At 43.5% G+C, this 15,864-nt stretch overlaps 1 protein-coding gene across 2 annotated transcripts in view; it reads left to right on the forward strand.

Annotated features, from left to right (window-relative positions):
• Window positions 1-3,360: 3,360 nt before the first annotated feature.
• The window catches only part of VPS13A (vacuolar protein sorting 13 homolog A), a 339,425-nt gene continuing 326,921 nt past the window's right edge, over window positions 3,361-15,864 (forward strand). For both annotated transcript variants that reach the window (XM_032790455.2, XM_032790457.2), the window contains exon 1: window positions 3,361-3,619. In XM_032790455.2, coding sequence (XP_032646346.1) covers window positions 3,520-3,619 — 100 coding nt within the window. In that variant the 5' untranslated portion in view covers window positions 3,361-3,519. The remainder of the gene's footprint in view (window positions 3,620-15,864) is intronic.

Raw genomic sequence — 15,864 nt, forward strand, 5'->3', positions numbered from 1 at the left:
ATTAAATTGGTATAACTAAGTTGCTCAGGGGTATTAAAAAAAATTCACATCTCTGAGCGACGTAGTTAAATTGATCTAATTTCTGGTGTAGACAGTGGTTGGGGAGGTGGATTACCTACACTAGGGGTAGGCAACCTATGGCACGCATGCCAAAGGTGGCACGCGAGCTGATTTTCAGTGGCACTCATGCTGCCCGGGTCCTGGCCACCATCGGGCGGCTCTGCATTTTTATTTAATTTTAAATGAAGCTTCTTAATCATTTTAAAAACCTTATTTACTTTACATACAACAGTAGTTTAGTTATATATTATAGACTTATAGAAAGAGATTACTGGCATGCGAAACCTTAAATTAGAGTGAATAAATGAAGATTCAGCACACCACTTCTGAAAGGTTGCCGACCCCTGACCTACACCCATAGGAGAACCCTGCCCGTTGGCATAGGTAGTCTCTTGACTGAAGTGCTATAGTGACACACTATTTGGCTCTGAAATAGTGACTGCACTATTTCAAGTGTTAGACAAACCCTAATGCTTGAAAGATATCCTTAAAATAAAGTATTTCTGACTGTGAAACAATCTCTATTCAGTTCTCCATTATTGACAAGGTCACTTTTAGAATCTTCATTATTTAATCAAGATAGCTTTTCAAGTGATGTCTCCAAATTAGCAGCCAAGATATCCTTGGGAAAGAACTCCACATCCTCTACAGAAGAATGTCTGGCTACAGACAACAACCCCCAATCTTTGATAAAGACTACAATTTCATGCCCTAAACCATTTCCCCCACAGCATTTTCTTTTAATCTTTGGTGTAAGGAAAGATTGCAAAAAGAGCTTGACAAAAGAAGCATATTCTTGCTAGCTACTGAATATAATTCAGGTAATGCAACCCTTAGGTGTGATTGTAGCTAAGAACCTCTGTGATGAGACTGTAACCTAAAGTATGGTTATATCCCTTATCCTTGGGAATATCCAAAAACAGCAAAATACAGTAATCAAAAAACAGCATATTTCCTATTTTTAATGAGGTGTTTGTTTTTTTTTGATGGAGTGATGGAAAGCGTTCCAAAGGTATGGTCACTTAAAATTAAGGTTCTTAACAAAGAAACTATCATTGTAGTTGACACAGTCTCGGGCAGAAAAGTATTGCCTCTTGGAATTAATTAATTTGTAACACCTACAATTAATTTGTGACAGCAAAATTACAAAATGGGAATTACAAATTAAATATAATAATTTATATGGAAATGGGAATATTAATGAGTAAGAATTTAATAAAACCAGTAAGGCCTTCAGGATTTAATCTATCAAAATAAAGTTAACAAAAGAAATTGTTAAACATTTATTATTCCTTCAAATAGTGCAGATATTTTATACAATGATTTAGAAGCAGATTTTCCAATAGTATGTAATATACACAAATGTACATACAGATTACTATGTAAAATCTCGATAACATTTACATCCTATTACAGCTTTTATCTTGAAAGTCATTGTGTTGGGCATAGCAGAATGCACAAGGTTCTTGCTCTCCAGTACAAGTTCATCTGTGAATGGAATTAGGCATACTATTCCACTTTGAACAGTTGTAAGTGTAATATCTCCTGCACACTCACTCCCTTATTTGCAAGTGCACATGGTAAAAAAAAAAAAAAAAAAAAAGATAAAGGTGTGGAAAATGGATGTGTCTGAGGCTATGTCTACACAGGGAACTAGGGGAGCAAGTCCCCTGCTTATTATACATACTCTCATCAAGTCAACATGAGTATAAATAGCAGCGTAGCTGTCAAAGCATAGATAGTGGCAGCAGAGGCACAGCTGAGCCATGCAGAGTGACATACACACTGGTTTCAGGTGGGTTTGTGCTTGGCATGGCTCAACCATGCCTCTCTTGCCTACATTTGCAGCTGTACTGTTTAGAACCAGTTTACCTGAATCTATTGCTGACACCTGATGTCAAAAACTGGCACTTTTTATAACACAAATGGCTATAGAAAGCATCTAATCCTACTCAGAGCAAGGTCAGATAGATGACATAGTGGTAAAAATACCCACACGCTGTCTATAGAACTGCTTCCACAGTGAAACTGTATTGGTGCAGGAAAAGGCTTATGAATTTCCCCACTGTACAAGAAAGATACAAGTGCAAAACTTGGTTGTTTTCTTAGCAAGGAGAAACATGAACTTGAATTTAAACCAAATCCCTTTCAGTTCTTGTTGGGGATTAGTATATAAAAATAAACTCTTTCCAGGAACAGACAACAAAACAATGTTGTTCTTCCTGCTACTAGCAGAGAAGTGTATTCTGCTGGTTTAGCAAATCATCACTCCTAGGCCTGGTCTACACTAGAAATTTAGATTGGTATAGCTGTCTCTCGGGGTATGAAAAATCCACACCTCTGAGAAATGTAGCTATACTGACCTAATCCCGGGTGCAGGCAGTGCTAGGTTGACAGAAGAATTCTGTTGATCTAGTTACTGCCTCTTGGGCAGGTGGATTAAGTACACCCAGGGGAAAAATAATTGACTCAGGTTCTGAGACTTGGCACTATGGGTTTTTCTGTGCAGTGCATACTCTCTCTCTGTGTGTGTGTGTTGTTTTTAGGAATTTGGATGTGTTTGTGTTGTGGGAAGTGGGGATGTATGATGGTGGAATTTAGGGATGTGGGGGGTGTGGTAGATTATTTGGGGATATAGTGGATATGTGGTAAAATAGGGTGGAATTGGGGGATAGGAAGGTGTGCTCGGTCAGTTAGGGACATGAGAAGGGGGATTATGGATGCTGGGGTATTTGTAGATGTGATGTATAGGGCGTGGGATTGGGGGTGTATGATGGCATAGGGCATGTGGACATGGTGTGCAGTGGGTGGAATTGGCAGACAGGGAGAGAGGGGGAGTAGTGGACAGTATGTGGACATAGGGTAGGCCGTGGGTATTTGGGAAGGTGGAGATGGTGTGCACTGGGTGTAGGTGGAGACAGGGTGGTTGGCCATTTAGGGATATGGCATGTAGTAGGGCTAGTGGACAGAGCACTGGACTAGAATATGGAAAGCTGGGTTCTGCCTCCAGGGTGAGGTGGCCCAAGGGCTCCCTGGACCTTTGTCCTTGTCCCCACTTCACACTGTCCCCCACTTTGTACAACATGACGAAGGGACAGAGGCTGTATGAGGGCATAACGGGGCGGGCACACAGGCGGAGCAGCTCCTCCAATGGGGTAAACGGTCGTGTGTAGGGTAACAACAGCGCGCGCGCCCTCACCAGCCACCACCCCGCTACCGTTTAGGTCGTAGAAACTCGCGCCATCGCGTCACGCGCTCTGCTTTCTGTCAGGTGGCTGTAGGAGAGAACGACGGCTCCTTGGGCGCGTGCGCAGAGGGTGTGGTCTGTTGGGAGAGCCTGCCGGGGAGGGGGTGAGCCCGTAGCAGCGCACCCCGCAGCCTCTAGTCTGAGAGGCCCAGGCAGGCGGAGGAGAGAGAGCGGGCGGCCCGAGGCAGCGGCGGCTCCCGGGCCGGGGCAGGATGGTCTTCGAGTCGCTGGTCGTGGACGTTCTGAACCGGTTCCTGGGCGACTACGTGGTGAACCTGGACAGCTCCCAGCTCACCCTGGGCATCTGGGGAGGTAACGAGAACCCGGAAGCCGTTCCCCGCGGGGCTGCAGGGCAGTGCCCAACCCGGCGGGGCAGGCCCTTTCTCGCCCTCGGGGCCGGGCGCCTGCCCCGCTGCGTGCAGGGCCCGTTTCTCCCGGGGCTGTCGGCAGCGCTGATCTGGAAGTGTCTGGGGGCGGGGCGGGGCGGCGCCGGGCTGGGGCCGCTGCGCAACCCACGCGCCGTTGCCCCGGGGTGTGGCCCGCTGCCCCCTGAGCTCGCCTCCCCTCGGCTCCGGCTTTTTTCGGAGGGCGAAGGGACGCTGTCAGTGTAGGAGGAGTGCTTCCGTCTCGGGAGGACAGCGCTGTTGTTGAGCCCAGCGCGACTAATGGGAAGAGAGCCGAGGACAAACGTTCTTCTTTATGGATTTGACAGCACTTACTTAGAGCCTTGTCCATCTTTACAGTTCCTGTTGGGTGACCAGACAGCAAGTGTGAAAAATCCGGACGATGGGTGGAGGGTAATAGGAACCTATATAAGAGAGAGACCCAAAAATCAGGACTGTCACTGTAAAATCAGGACATCTGGTCACCCTAAGTTCGTGTCTCCTGTTGCTGTGTCATGCTGTTGCAAAAACAGAGGAAATTGTGACTGCAGAACTAGAGAAATTGGGATGGGGGTCTTTAGGAACAAAAGCAATATCTGAAACTGCTTAATTGTCTTTAGAAAGATCGTGTAATCTTTGTATTGGTGTCTCGGTTTGGCTGAAAACTTTTGAAAGGAGCTCTTGGCATCCAAGATCAACATACCTTTTAAAACTTTTTGGCCAAAGGGCCACATTGGGGTTGCAAAATTGTATGGAGGGCCGGGTAGAGAAGGCTGTGCCTCCCCAAACAGCCTGGCCTCTGATCTTTCTCACCGCCTAACTGCCCCCCTTCAGAACCCTGATCCATCCACCCTCCCCCCGCTCCTTGTCCCCTAACCACCCCCTCCTGGGGCCCCCCCACCCCAACTGCCTCCCAGGATCCCACCCCTTATCCAACCCCCCTGCTCCCAGTCCTCTGACTGCTCTGACCCCTATCCACACCCCCACCCCTTGACAGGCCTCCCAGGACCCAATGCCTATCCAACCCCCCTGTTCCCCATCCTCTGACCCCTGTCCACACCCTCGCCCCCCAACAGGTTCCCCCCCGGGATTCCCACACTTGTGCACCCCCTCATCCCCTTACCACTCCTCAGAAGCTTCGCTCCATCCAACTGCTCCCTGTCCCCTGACTGCCCCCCGGGACTCCCCTCCCCATATCCAACCTCCCTGGTTCCCTTACCATGCTGCTCAGAGCAGCATGTCTTGCGGCCCAGCTGGAACCCAGAAATGCTGCTGCGCTGCTCGGCAGGAGCGCGCAACCCCACCGCCCAGAGCGCTGCCCTCACGACAGTGTGGCTGCGAGGGAGGGGTTGGGGGCTAACCTCCATGGCCCGGAGCTCAAGGGCCAGGCAGGACGGTCCCATGGGCTGTAGTTTGCCCACCTCTGGTTTAAAAACTCTAAAAGAAAGTTGCATTTTAGACACCCCCTTGCAGAGTGTAAAACCTAAACAGGGAAGTGTTTAGAACCTGAAAGTGAAATTGCGTGTGAATAAAAGTGAATCAGACTTGATTGAATTTTCATTATCCAAGGGTAGAGGAAAGCAGGTAACAGTATTAAATTTAATATTGTTTCAAATTTAGTTATATAAAGTGGAAAGAGAAAACAGTTTTACTGTAAACAGATGGTTTATTAAGGATATATAAAAGGTTTTATTATTTTGCTGCTTCAGCATATAAACACAATGTGGAAGGTTTTATTAACTTGTTTGGCTTTTATTTCTTTTTAACTAAAATTTATCAGGAATGGCAGGTACAGTAACTCCTCACTTAATGTTGTAGTTATGTTCCTGAAAAATACAACTTTAAGTGAAATGATGTTAAGCCAATCCAATTTCCCCATAAGAATTAATGTAAGGGGGCAGGGGGCTAGATTCCAGGGAAACTTTTTTTTGCCAAACAATTTTAAACAAGCAATTTAATACTATGCTGCGGAGTGGGGGGGAATAGTGTGCATGTGTTGTGTGTTTACAAACATACTGTACATAAAGTACAGTACTATAGTTGGGAGGTGCCTCTGCCTTACCCTACACAGGCACAGCACTGGAGATAAGGCAGGCGAGGAGGCTGAAGATGCTGTAGGCTTGGAGAAGCACATTGCGCAGCAGCAGCAGCAGCTTCCCCTACTCTGCAAGCACCAGGGATGAGAGGGGGGGGTCAACCCTCAGCCCGCCCACTTCACCCCTTCCCCCAAACCCGCAACCTTGACCTGCCTCTTCTCCCCTCCATCTCCTCCCCCTTTACTTCCCATGCTGCATCCTTGCTCCCCCCCTTCTAAACACTGCAAGCCAGCTGATTGCTGCTGGCAGGAACCAGGGCAGGGAGGAGGAGCCTGCATGCTGAGTCCTTGCTCCTCCCTGGGACAGTCAGCTGGCTTGCGGCGTTGGGGTTGGGGGCAGGAGAGAGTGGGGAGGAGCGAGGACTCGGAGCCCAGGCTCCCCCTCCCCCGGCCTCCTGCCCAGGGCAATCAGCTGCCTTGCGGCGTTGGGGAGGCAGGGGGAGCCTGCACCCCAAATCTTCGCTCCTCCCTCCACCTCCTGCCCCTGAAACGCCACAAGCCAGCTGATTGTCACGGGCAGGAGGGGGAAGGTGCTGGTCCCCAGGGTCTGTTGGTGGGCGGGAGGTGCTGTGTGTGTGTGGGGTGGGGGCAGGGGGGCGCGCTTAGGGAGGCTGCCAGCTCTGGAGAAAGCAGGCAGCCAAACAATGTAAGAGTGGAGCATTGCACAACTTTAAATGAGCACGTTCCCTAATTGATCAGCAACATAACAATGATAACCGGGACGACTTAAAGTGAGGAGTTGTTGTATGGTTTTCCCTACTGTTTTTGGGGAGGATCTACTGGATGTCTGTCTGAAAACATTTTAACCAACTCCCTCTTGTCCAAGATAGGTTTAAGTCTGTGTGAGCTCTGGTATACAGAAACAGGTAGTGTGAGCAGCAGTGGTGACCACACCAGAAGCCCTGAAGGTGTATACTGTAGTTGCTCCAGCTGTTGGAGCACTGTAGGCATCTGGGCTCACACAGTGACATGCATGCAGGAATCACAAAATAAACAGAACCTTTACTCCCAGTGTAGGTGGGGAAAGGGAGTTCAGTAAAGTAGCAAACAAGTCATATGTGTACGTGTGCACACAGATAAGGTGGGGGAGGTAATGTACTTTATTGGACCATCTTCTGTTTTGGTGAAAGAGACAAGGTTTTGAGTTTAAATAGAGCAAGCATGACAACTTCTTACATTCACAAACAGAAGTTGGTCCAATAAGGATATTACCTCAACCACCTTGTTTCCCTAATATTTTGGAAGCAACATGCGCATGCACACACGCATGCATGCAAAAAAGTCAGTTAATAACATGCCTTGTGGTTCTGTATCAGCCTGAATCCCCACTGGCCCCATTGTGTCTCTGGAGTATGCACACATTCTGAGACAGGCCTTCTCAGCTAGGGATTTTAATGTCTCTAGTGCTAAGGCTTCTTTCTTGAAGCCCTTCCTTACTCAGAGCCCCTTCTTACCCAGGCCTTCACATGCTTGGGCCAGATTATAGGAGCTTTCCTTGGTCCCCTCAGGACCAGGACAGTCCTGCCTCTCTTCAGTTTATCTTGATGGCATGTGTATCCATTTCCACTCCTGAGATTATTTTACTGGCTTAGGAAAAGGGACTCAGTTCTCTGTGAAAACTTCTCTCTCTGCTCAGTCCTAAAGTTGCAAGAGCCTGGTTCCCTGCTGGAGAGAGAGAATGGACTTTGAAAGGACCATTGCTAGCATGTTTAGTGTGAGTATGTGTACCTTAATTGTACGGACTGAGTTATTGAATCTTTATTAAAGATGTCAAGTTTCTAGAATGTTAATTGCTCACTTTGTTGTTTCGTTAGTTCTCCAGTTGTCCTACAGGAAGACAAGACCTGAATTTCTAATATAAAAAAACTTTCAGCTGCCCCTGTGTGTGTCAGAGGGTAGAAACTAATTTTTTTCCCCTTTGTAGGATGTCTTTTTAAGATTTCCCCTGGCTGTTTAATCCAAACAGTATTGGGCTGAATTTGATATAACTAGATTTTTCTTCACTAAATGGAAATTGCTATATTTCCCTATGGAAGACAGTTTTGAGATTTGGCTGTAACATAATGGCATGTAGAACCTCACTTACTGACTAGTCTTTCCCCACTTCCCTTGGGAGGTACACAATTCTACAATCTAACAATTTAAATTGTAGAATTTTTTTTTTTCGGAATGTTCTGTAAAAAATCTTTGCTTACTTTCATACTTTTGTAATAAATTTATCTTTCCTCCTTGATATTTACATACTTACAATACTTGACAATGCTGTACTTTCTCATAGTGGGTTATTTAAGTTTGTTTCTCTTTAATTTTATAACCAAATTCCTCTGGCTCTTATTCAATTTGGTGCATGGAAAATGAGTTTTACCCAGTGGATTCATTTTTCTGATAACATTGCTACCAGAACTGTACTGGGTAATCTGTGTCACTGTTGAAATGGCATCAGAGGAGGTTGATTTGCACTGGTCCATGATGTGGTGCAGTTTTGGCCTATGCAACCCCAGATACATCTTTCCTATTTTGCATTATATGTTAGCCTTTCATTCCAAAAGATCGCAAAGACTTTGGAAAATAGTCTGTGAGGTCTGGGCGTATCATGGATTTATAGTGGCAATATGCTGTTTTCTGTCCTATTATCTATCGCTGTCTTAATGGTTCCTAACATTCTGTTCGCTTTTTTGACTGCTGCTCCACATTGAGCAGATGTTTTCAGAGAACTAGCCACAATGATTCCAAAACTTCCTTGAGTGGTGACAGCTAATTTGAACTCCATCATGTTGTATCTATAGCTGGGATTATGTTTTCCATTATGTATCAGAGGGGTAGCCGTGTTAGTCTGGATCTGTAAAAGCAGCAGAGAGTCCTGTGGCACCTTATAGACTAACAGACGTATTGGAGCATGAGCTGTCGTGGGTGAATACCCACTTCGTCGGATGCATGCAATACCGACGGAGTGGGTATTCACCCACGAAAGCTCATGCTCCAATACGTCTGTTAGTCTATAAGGTGCCACAGGACTCTCTGCTGCTTTTCCAATATGCATCACTTTGCAGTTACCAACACTGAATTTCATCTCTTGTTTTGTTGGCCTGCGTAATGGGGTCTACAAACCCCATGCTAAGCAAAGATAGGGCTGGAGGGAGGGGAAGAAGGAGAGTCTCTCCTGTTTATAAGCAAGCAGCTTTATCACAGTCCCATGCAGCTCCCAATCATAGAAGGAGGCACCCACAGCTGCAACCAACAGAGGAAACAAGGCCTGCTGTAAAGAGGAGAGTACAGAGAAGGAAAGGGAGGCATAAGAACCTGGGATAGCAATTGGATGACAGCTCTGCACCAGGCTGCCTACAAGAAAACAGCCAGAAAATTGAAGGAGACTGCAAGCACAAAAAGTAAAAGGCTAGCAGACTTAATTGGAGGCGAGGGTCCAGGAACTGACCTGAGAGCAGACTATGAAGGGTCAGTCAGGAGAAGCTGAGACCCCTCAAGAGACCATACTAAGAGATGGTGACACCCAGTCACTCAGTTTTGTGATCCCTTTGTAATTGTAGTTAGCTTTGGACTTAACTGTCTTGAGTAATTTTGTATCACCTGCAAACTTTGCCACCTTACTCTTTGCCCCCTTTTCCAGATCATTTAAGAATATGTTAAACAGCATGGATTCCAATACAGATCCGTGGGGGATCCAGCTGTTTACCTCTCTCCACTGTGAAAATTGACCATTTATTTCTACTCTTTGTTTCATGTCTCTTAACAGTCTTAACCAGTTACTGATCCATGAGAAGACCTTCCCTCTTGTCCCATGACTGTAAAGTTGGCTTAAGAGCCTTTGATGTGGGACCTTGTCCAAAGCTTTCTGAAAGTCCAGGTACACTATATCAACTGGGTCACCCTTTCCACATGTTTGTTCGACTTTCTCAAAGGATTCTTTTAAATAGATGGATGAGGCACAATTTCCTTCTATAAAAGCCATGTTGACTGTCCCCTAACATTGTGTTCATCTATGTGTTGGATAATTCTTTTCTTTTAACAATGTCATTTTGAATTCTAACCCTGCCCTCCAAGTGCTAGCAACCCCTTGCAGCTTGGTGTCATCTGCAGGTTCTATAAGATACTCTCCACTTATTTATCCAAGTCATTAAAGAAAATATTGAATCAGGGCAGACCCTTTGGGACCCCATCAGATATGTCCTCCTGGGTATGACAGCAAACTACTGATAACTACTCTTTGAGTACAATCTTTCAACTAGTTGTGCCCCCGCCTTATAGTAATTTTATTTAGCCAACATTTCCCTAGTTTGCTTAAGAGAATGTCAAGTGGGACTGTCAAAAGCCTTAGTAAAATCAAGATAGCCTGTCTGCAGGTTTCCCCCATCCACTGGACCAGTAACCCTATCAAAGAAGGAAATTAGTTTTGCATGATTTGTTCTTGACAAATCTAATATTGAGATGTATTTATAACCATCTTATTCTCTCGGAGCTTACAAACTGGTAGTTTCAATCCGTTTGCCTGGTACAAGTTAGTCTTACTGGCCTGTAATTGCCAGGATTGCCCCTGGAGCCTTTTTAAAAATCTTGTATTACGTTAGGTATCCTCCAGTCATCTGGTGCAGAGGCTGATTTAAGTGACCAGTTACATACTGCAGTTAGTAGTTCTGCAATTTCATATTTGAGTTCCTTCCAAAATCTTGGGTGAATAGCATCTAGTCCTGGTGACTTCTTATTGTTTAATTTATCAGTTTGTTCCCAAACCACCTCTGTTGACAACTCAGTCTGGGACAGTTCTGCAGATATGTTTATCTTCCCTTACAGATGATAACCAGGGGCGTGCGCAAGGGAGCACAAGCAGGGACATGCCCCCCAATAATCAGCGGGGGATGTAGTACTCCCCCTCCCTCCCTGGGGCTGCGGTGGGGAGAGAGGCTTCCCAGGGAGTCCTTCCGAGAGGACTCTCTGGGAAGCCTGTCTCCCTGCTGCAGTCCTGGGGGGCAGGGGGAGTCCTCTCTCCCTGAGGGCTGGTTGGAGAAGGTGGGGCAGCAAGCTCTTCCCGGGATCAGGGATGGGGAAAGGGAGCTTCTGTGTCTCCCCAGAAGGGGTCAGATTTAAATTTCTGTGCACACCCTTGATGCTAGCTGAATGCATGTTGATCTAAAGATTAGTCAATCTGTTCTGAATCACTTATAGATTTACCAAGATTCTATTTAGGAAAAAAACAAACAAACAGATTGAGTTATAAAACAAAGGACAAGTGGAAAAACATATAAGTATATTGTGTAATTCTATTTAATTTTATAAACACTTAAAAATATTACTTCCATGTTAACATCTGAGAACTTTCTGGACAGGAGAAAATAAAAGAATTATGGAGACTAACATTTAGGGTTAGATGTATAATCATGGTTACAGTATGAGCTCGAGTAGCTAGTATTGAAGACTTGCGCTATGAAACAAATAACCTAGCTTCATTATCAAGTTTAATTTTAAATAAAACTACTGTGCCATTTGTGAACAATTATATTACTTCTTTCTTGTGCTTCAGAAATGTAATTTAATTTAACAAATGTCAATATTGTGATGTAGGAGTTACGTATATATGAAATGTCTTTTGTTTAAGTAGCTAGGTTAGAGATTTTCATAATTGTGCACATAATTATAATGTAGTTTTCATAGATCTCACTTGTTGAGCATTTGGAAACTATGGGAAGAATGTAGAATGCTTCTTTAGTGGTATGTCACTCAGGGAGTCAATAACATTAATGCTTTGACTTGCACAGGCTATCAGTAAATTTCCAGGTGTTTTAATCTAGAAATCTTTCAGTTATTTGGGTATCAGATTGTTTGGTTACCAGACGGTTGGGTCCTTCTCCATACAGTCCTGCCACAAATACGATGGGAGAGCTGCGGTCCAGCTGGAGTGCCCTCAGCTGATAAGAGGGTTAGTGGGAGAACTAGAAAGATATAAGTAGCTGTTTTCAAGTAAATTCTGAACTGTGCATAGCTTGTGCAGTGTGATTATATTGGTAAAGAGAGAGCTTCTCCCCCATGGAGTTCAGGAGCGGTGAAAGGGAGGGTATTGTAATCCCACTTATTCTCACTTCTTGCCCTCTTCTGTAGCACCAAAGTACTCAGAAATGTTAGTGTTTAAGGCTTCAACATGGTACTTAAGCATGTTTCTAACTTAAAGCAGTCCTCTGGATTCAGTGGGATTGGGTACTCAGAGTGCTTTAAATTAGGCATGTGTTTGTGTACCTTGCTGAATCAGGACCTGAGTGCTCAAGAAAGGCCAGCTGAATGCCTGTTTTTTTCTTAGTAGTGGCCTGATTTTTCATAGGTGCTGATTATATTTAACTGCTGTTAGTCAGTGGGAGATGCAGGCATGGAGCACTTACAAAAATCCATTCACTCTTATTTAGGAGCCTAAACAGGCTCATTTTTAAGGACCTAGATTTTAACACATTTTTAAAGTCATTTCATTAAGTTTTTATGTAGCAATTTCTTAAATTTAAAAACAAAACAAAGTTATAAGGCAAGCTAAAAGATAAAATTAAGTTGGTATAAAGAGCTTCATGAGGAATGGACCTGCTGACCATGCTCAGACCAGAGTCTATTGGTTATGAGTGAATAGTGTGGTAAGAAATAGCAGTCAGCTTGAAGGGTAGTAAATGTTAAAACTCCATTTCATACAAAAGGGAAAAGAAGCTGAAAAGAGAAATTTTAAACCATTTTCTGCTTGGCTGCCAACCACAGATTCCCTCTCCAATTCCCCCCTCCTTTTTAAGTGAGTTGGTAGTGTTTTATTTGCACTAAATATGTAAATTAGATAGTGTCTGTTCCTAACTATTACAGTAGCTAAGGAAGAGATTGCAGTATCTTTTTATTTTAACTTTCTGCTCAGAATATCTATGATATGGTACATGGAATATATGTGGTATGGTACAGCTTTATTATCAGCATCATCACAGGTGAAACTAAGGAGGTGGGAAAAATAACTCTTCCACCAAGCAGTGATATATGGACTGTTATGTCACTCGAGAAGCCAAACCAGTAATCCAGGAGTAAACTCTTGTGCTTTCAATATGCCTGCCTGTGTTAACAGTTTGTAGCTAACTTTTGTAACACTTATAGCTGACTACCAAAGTTTGATAAATTGTGTCCTAACCCATGCAGTGCACTGTGGTGGTCATAAGTTAGCTTTCTTTTGCAAACTGTAAAGTATTAGTATTCTTAAAGCTACATAGAAGTAAGGAGAAAAAGAGCTCAGAAAAAAATAAATGAAGATAGTTAAGGGTTAATGTCTCTTTTACCTGTAAAGGGTTAAGAAGCTCAGTAAACCTGGCTGACACCTGACCAGACAGTGGTGGGACAAGATACTTTCAAATCTTGGTGGAGGGAAGTCTTTGTGCTGTTTGTTTTGTTCGTTGTTCACTCTTGGGGCTAAGAGGGACCAGATGTGCACTGCAGGTTTCTCCAATCTTTCTGAAACAGTCTCTCATGTTCAAAATAGTAAGTACTAGCTAGAAAAGGCGGATTAGTCTTATGTTTGTTTTCTTAACTTGTGAATGTGTATTTTGCTGGAAGGATATTTACCTCTGTTTGCTCTAATTTGAATTTCGGGCTAAGCGGAGGGGATGGGGGAGTCCCTCTAGTCTATATGAGCTGAATACCCTGTAAACATTTTCCATCCTAATTTTACAGAGATAATTTTTACTTTCTTTAATTAAAAGCTTTCTTTTTTAAGAACCTGATTGATTTTTTTCCTTGTTTAAGACCCAAGGGGATTGGGTCTGAACTCACCAGGGACTGGTGCGGGGAAAGGAGGTGGGGGAAAGGTTAGTTCCTCTCTGTTTTAAGATCCAAGGAGTTTGGATCAGTGTAGTCTCTCAGGGTAACCCAGGGAGGGGAAAGTCTGGGAGGAGGAGAAGGAGGGGGAATGGTTTATTTCTCCTATTTTTAAGACCCAAGGGGTTTGGGTCTTGGGTTCCCCAGGGAAGGTTTTGGGGGAACAGAAAGTGTGCCAAACACTATATTTTGGTTGGTGGCGGCGCTATCAGATCTAAGCTCGGAATTAAGCTTAGAAGGGTACATGCAGGTCCCTACTTTTGGACGCTAAAGTTCAAACTGGGGGAAAAATACCTTGACGGTATAAGTGAAGATGATGGTAGATGGCGAAACAAACAAATGACCATATTGACTGGAGTGGGAAAGTGACTTAAAAAAAGTGAGAGGAAAATATGAATGAAAATAAACAGAAAGTTTGAAGACAAGATGCTTGAAAAAGGAATAAGAGAAATGATAGAAAGGAGCAAATGAGACACGGCCTAATCCAAAGTCCATGGAAGACAATGGGAGTCTTCCCAGGACCAGGGTGAAATCAGCATTTTTTTCTATTTAAAACTTGTTGCTGATGATCGTATAATAAGATGTTACATAGTCAATTTAAAATGTGTGGATAAACTTTTTAAGCTATGACTAGGGCTTCAGTGGCATGGTACTCACTAATCTCTGGAATTTGTGCATGGAAAACCATTCAGAACTTTGAAGATGCACGTTTTAAAAATATTTACTAGGTCATTTACAAACCAAATTATAATTTAATTTATAAATGAGATGTTTAGAGCCTCTGAAAGTTCTGGAAGAAATGTAGTATAAACAGAATTTAAAAGCTGACCTGGAGAGTCCTATTACTGCAGACGTTTCACAAGATTTTGTTGGATGCCACTGCGAGATGTGGTACCCTCAGTTGACTAGTATAAATAAACAACCACCTCGTACAGTACAAGACAGACTAAAATAAAAATGCCTTTTTAACTTTAGGTTGCCATTATGCATAGATGTATATGGAGGAGCATAAATGTAAAACAAACAAGCACTGACGTGATGGAAAGTAGATAAATATTCAAATACACTCACAGTTCATACAGTCTCTTAAATGCACACATTTGAAATGGTGACATCTCTTCAGTGAAGATTTAGCATTTTTACCTGAGCCCTGCAATGAAATATCATTACCAGATTTCATTATATCTGTAAAGTGTTGTTTAGAAGATTTATTGGTGTACTATGAGGCACAAGTAATTCAGATTAAATTGCATATGTCAAACCAAATAAACGTTGTTTTGATGGCTTTCTTGTTTACTTGACAATTTATAAAGGTCCATAATCTGTAGGGCATCTCCTAGTCACTGGCAAGCTACTGATCTACTTTATATGTACGTAGTGCATCACAGCAAATTCTTCTTCCTGGGGCCTCTGCATTATCCTGTTCGTGGGATGTGGTGTGGTGGTGTTCCTGTGATATATTCCTAGCCAGCAGTGTCCACTGGTGCCACTTGGCCTCCCTCTGCAGAAGAGCATAAAGGGGGAAGTGGCCTCAACTGCCCTTCGGTTGCTTTTTATTGCTGAAGATGCAGTGAGCTTGGGTCACACAGTGTCTTCAGCGCTTTCCTCATCTGTTTCTTTGTTTTGATTCTGCCCTTTGTGGACTATTTTCTTTTTAGTTTCACAGATTATTTATTTAGTACACTTTTCTTCAGATTGAAGCATAAAGAAAAATGAATCATGCTGAAAGTACAAATTCAGAAGGTATAATAAACTTTGTTTGGAGCTGAATATTGTTCTTTGGGCCTGATGGGAATGCTGCCAACACTAAAGTCTACTGCTCACAAATGGTGTTGCACAGATGTGCAGCTCAGTAAAGACTGTAGTTAACACACTCATAGTTGCTTTGCCTCTACAGCGTTAACTGGAATGAAAAGCAGGAAAATCTTATCTAAATAAGCAGATACAACTTAACATATACACGGACAGCAGATCTGTTGAGTAGCAATGTTCTGTATTTATTCAGGTAGTCACTTTTCTGAGCCCATTCACACCTAAAGACATTTACAGTTAGATTTACTTAATTGCTCTAGTTGGAAACTTGAACATTAATTGTAAGCTTATAGAAGTCAGTTAAATGGATGTTTACCCAGGTTGTTGTTAACTGATGCAATTTCAGACTTTGACTTTTCTGGATACTAGGGCATCATCTAAAATCTACTAAAGTCAGTGAGAGTCTTCCATTTCTTCAGTGGCCTATCGGTCAC

This window comes from Chelonoidis abingdonii, chromosome 6 (assembly GCF_003597395.2).
Source record: "Chelonoidis abingdonii isolate Lonesome George chromosome 6, CheloAbing_2.0, whole genome shotgun sequence".
Classification (NCBI taxonomy): domain Eukaryota; kingdom Metazoa; phylum Chordata; order Testudines; family Testudinidae; genus Chelonoidis; species Chelonoidis abingdonii.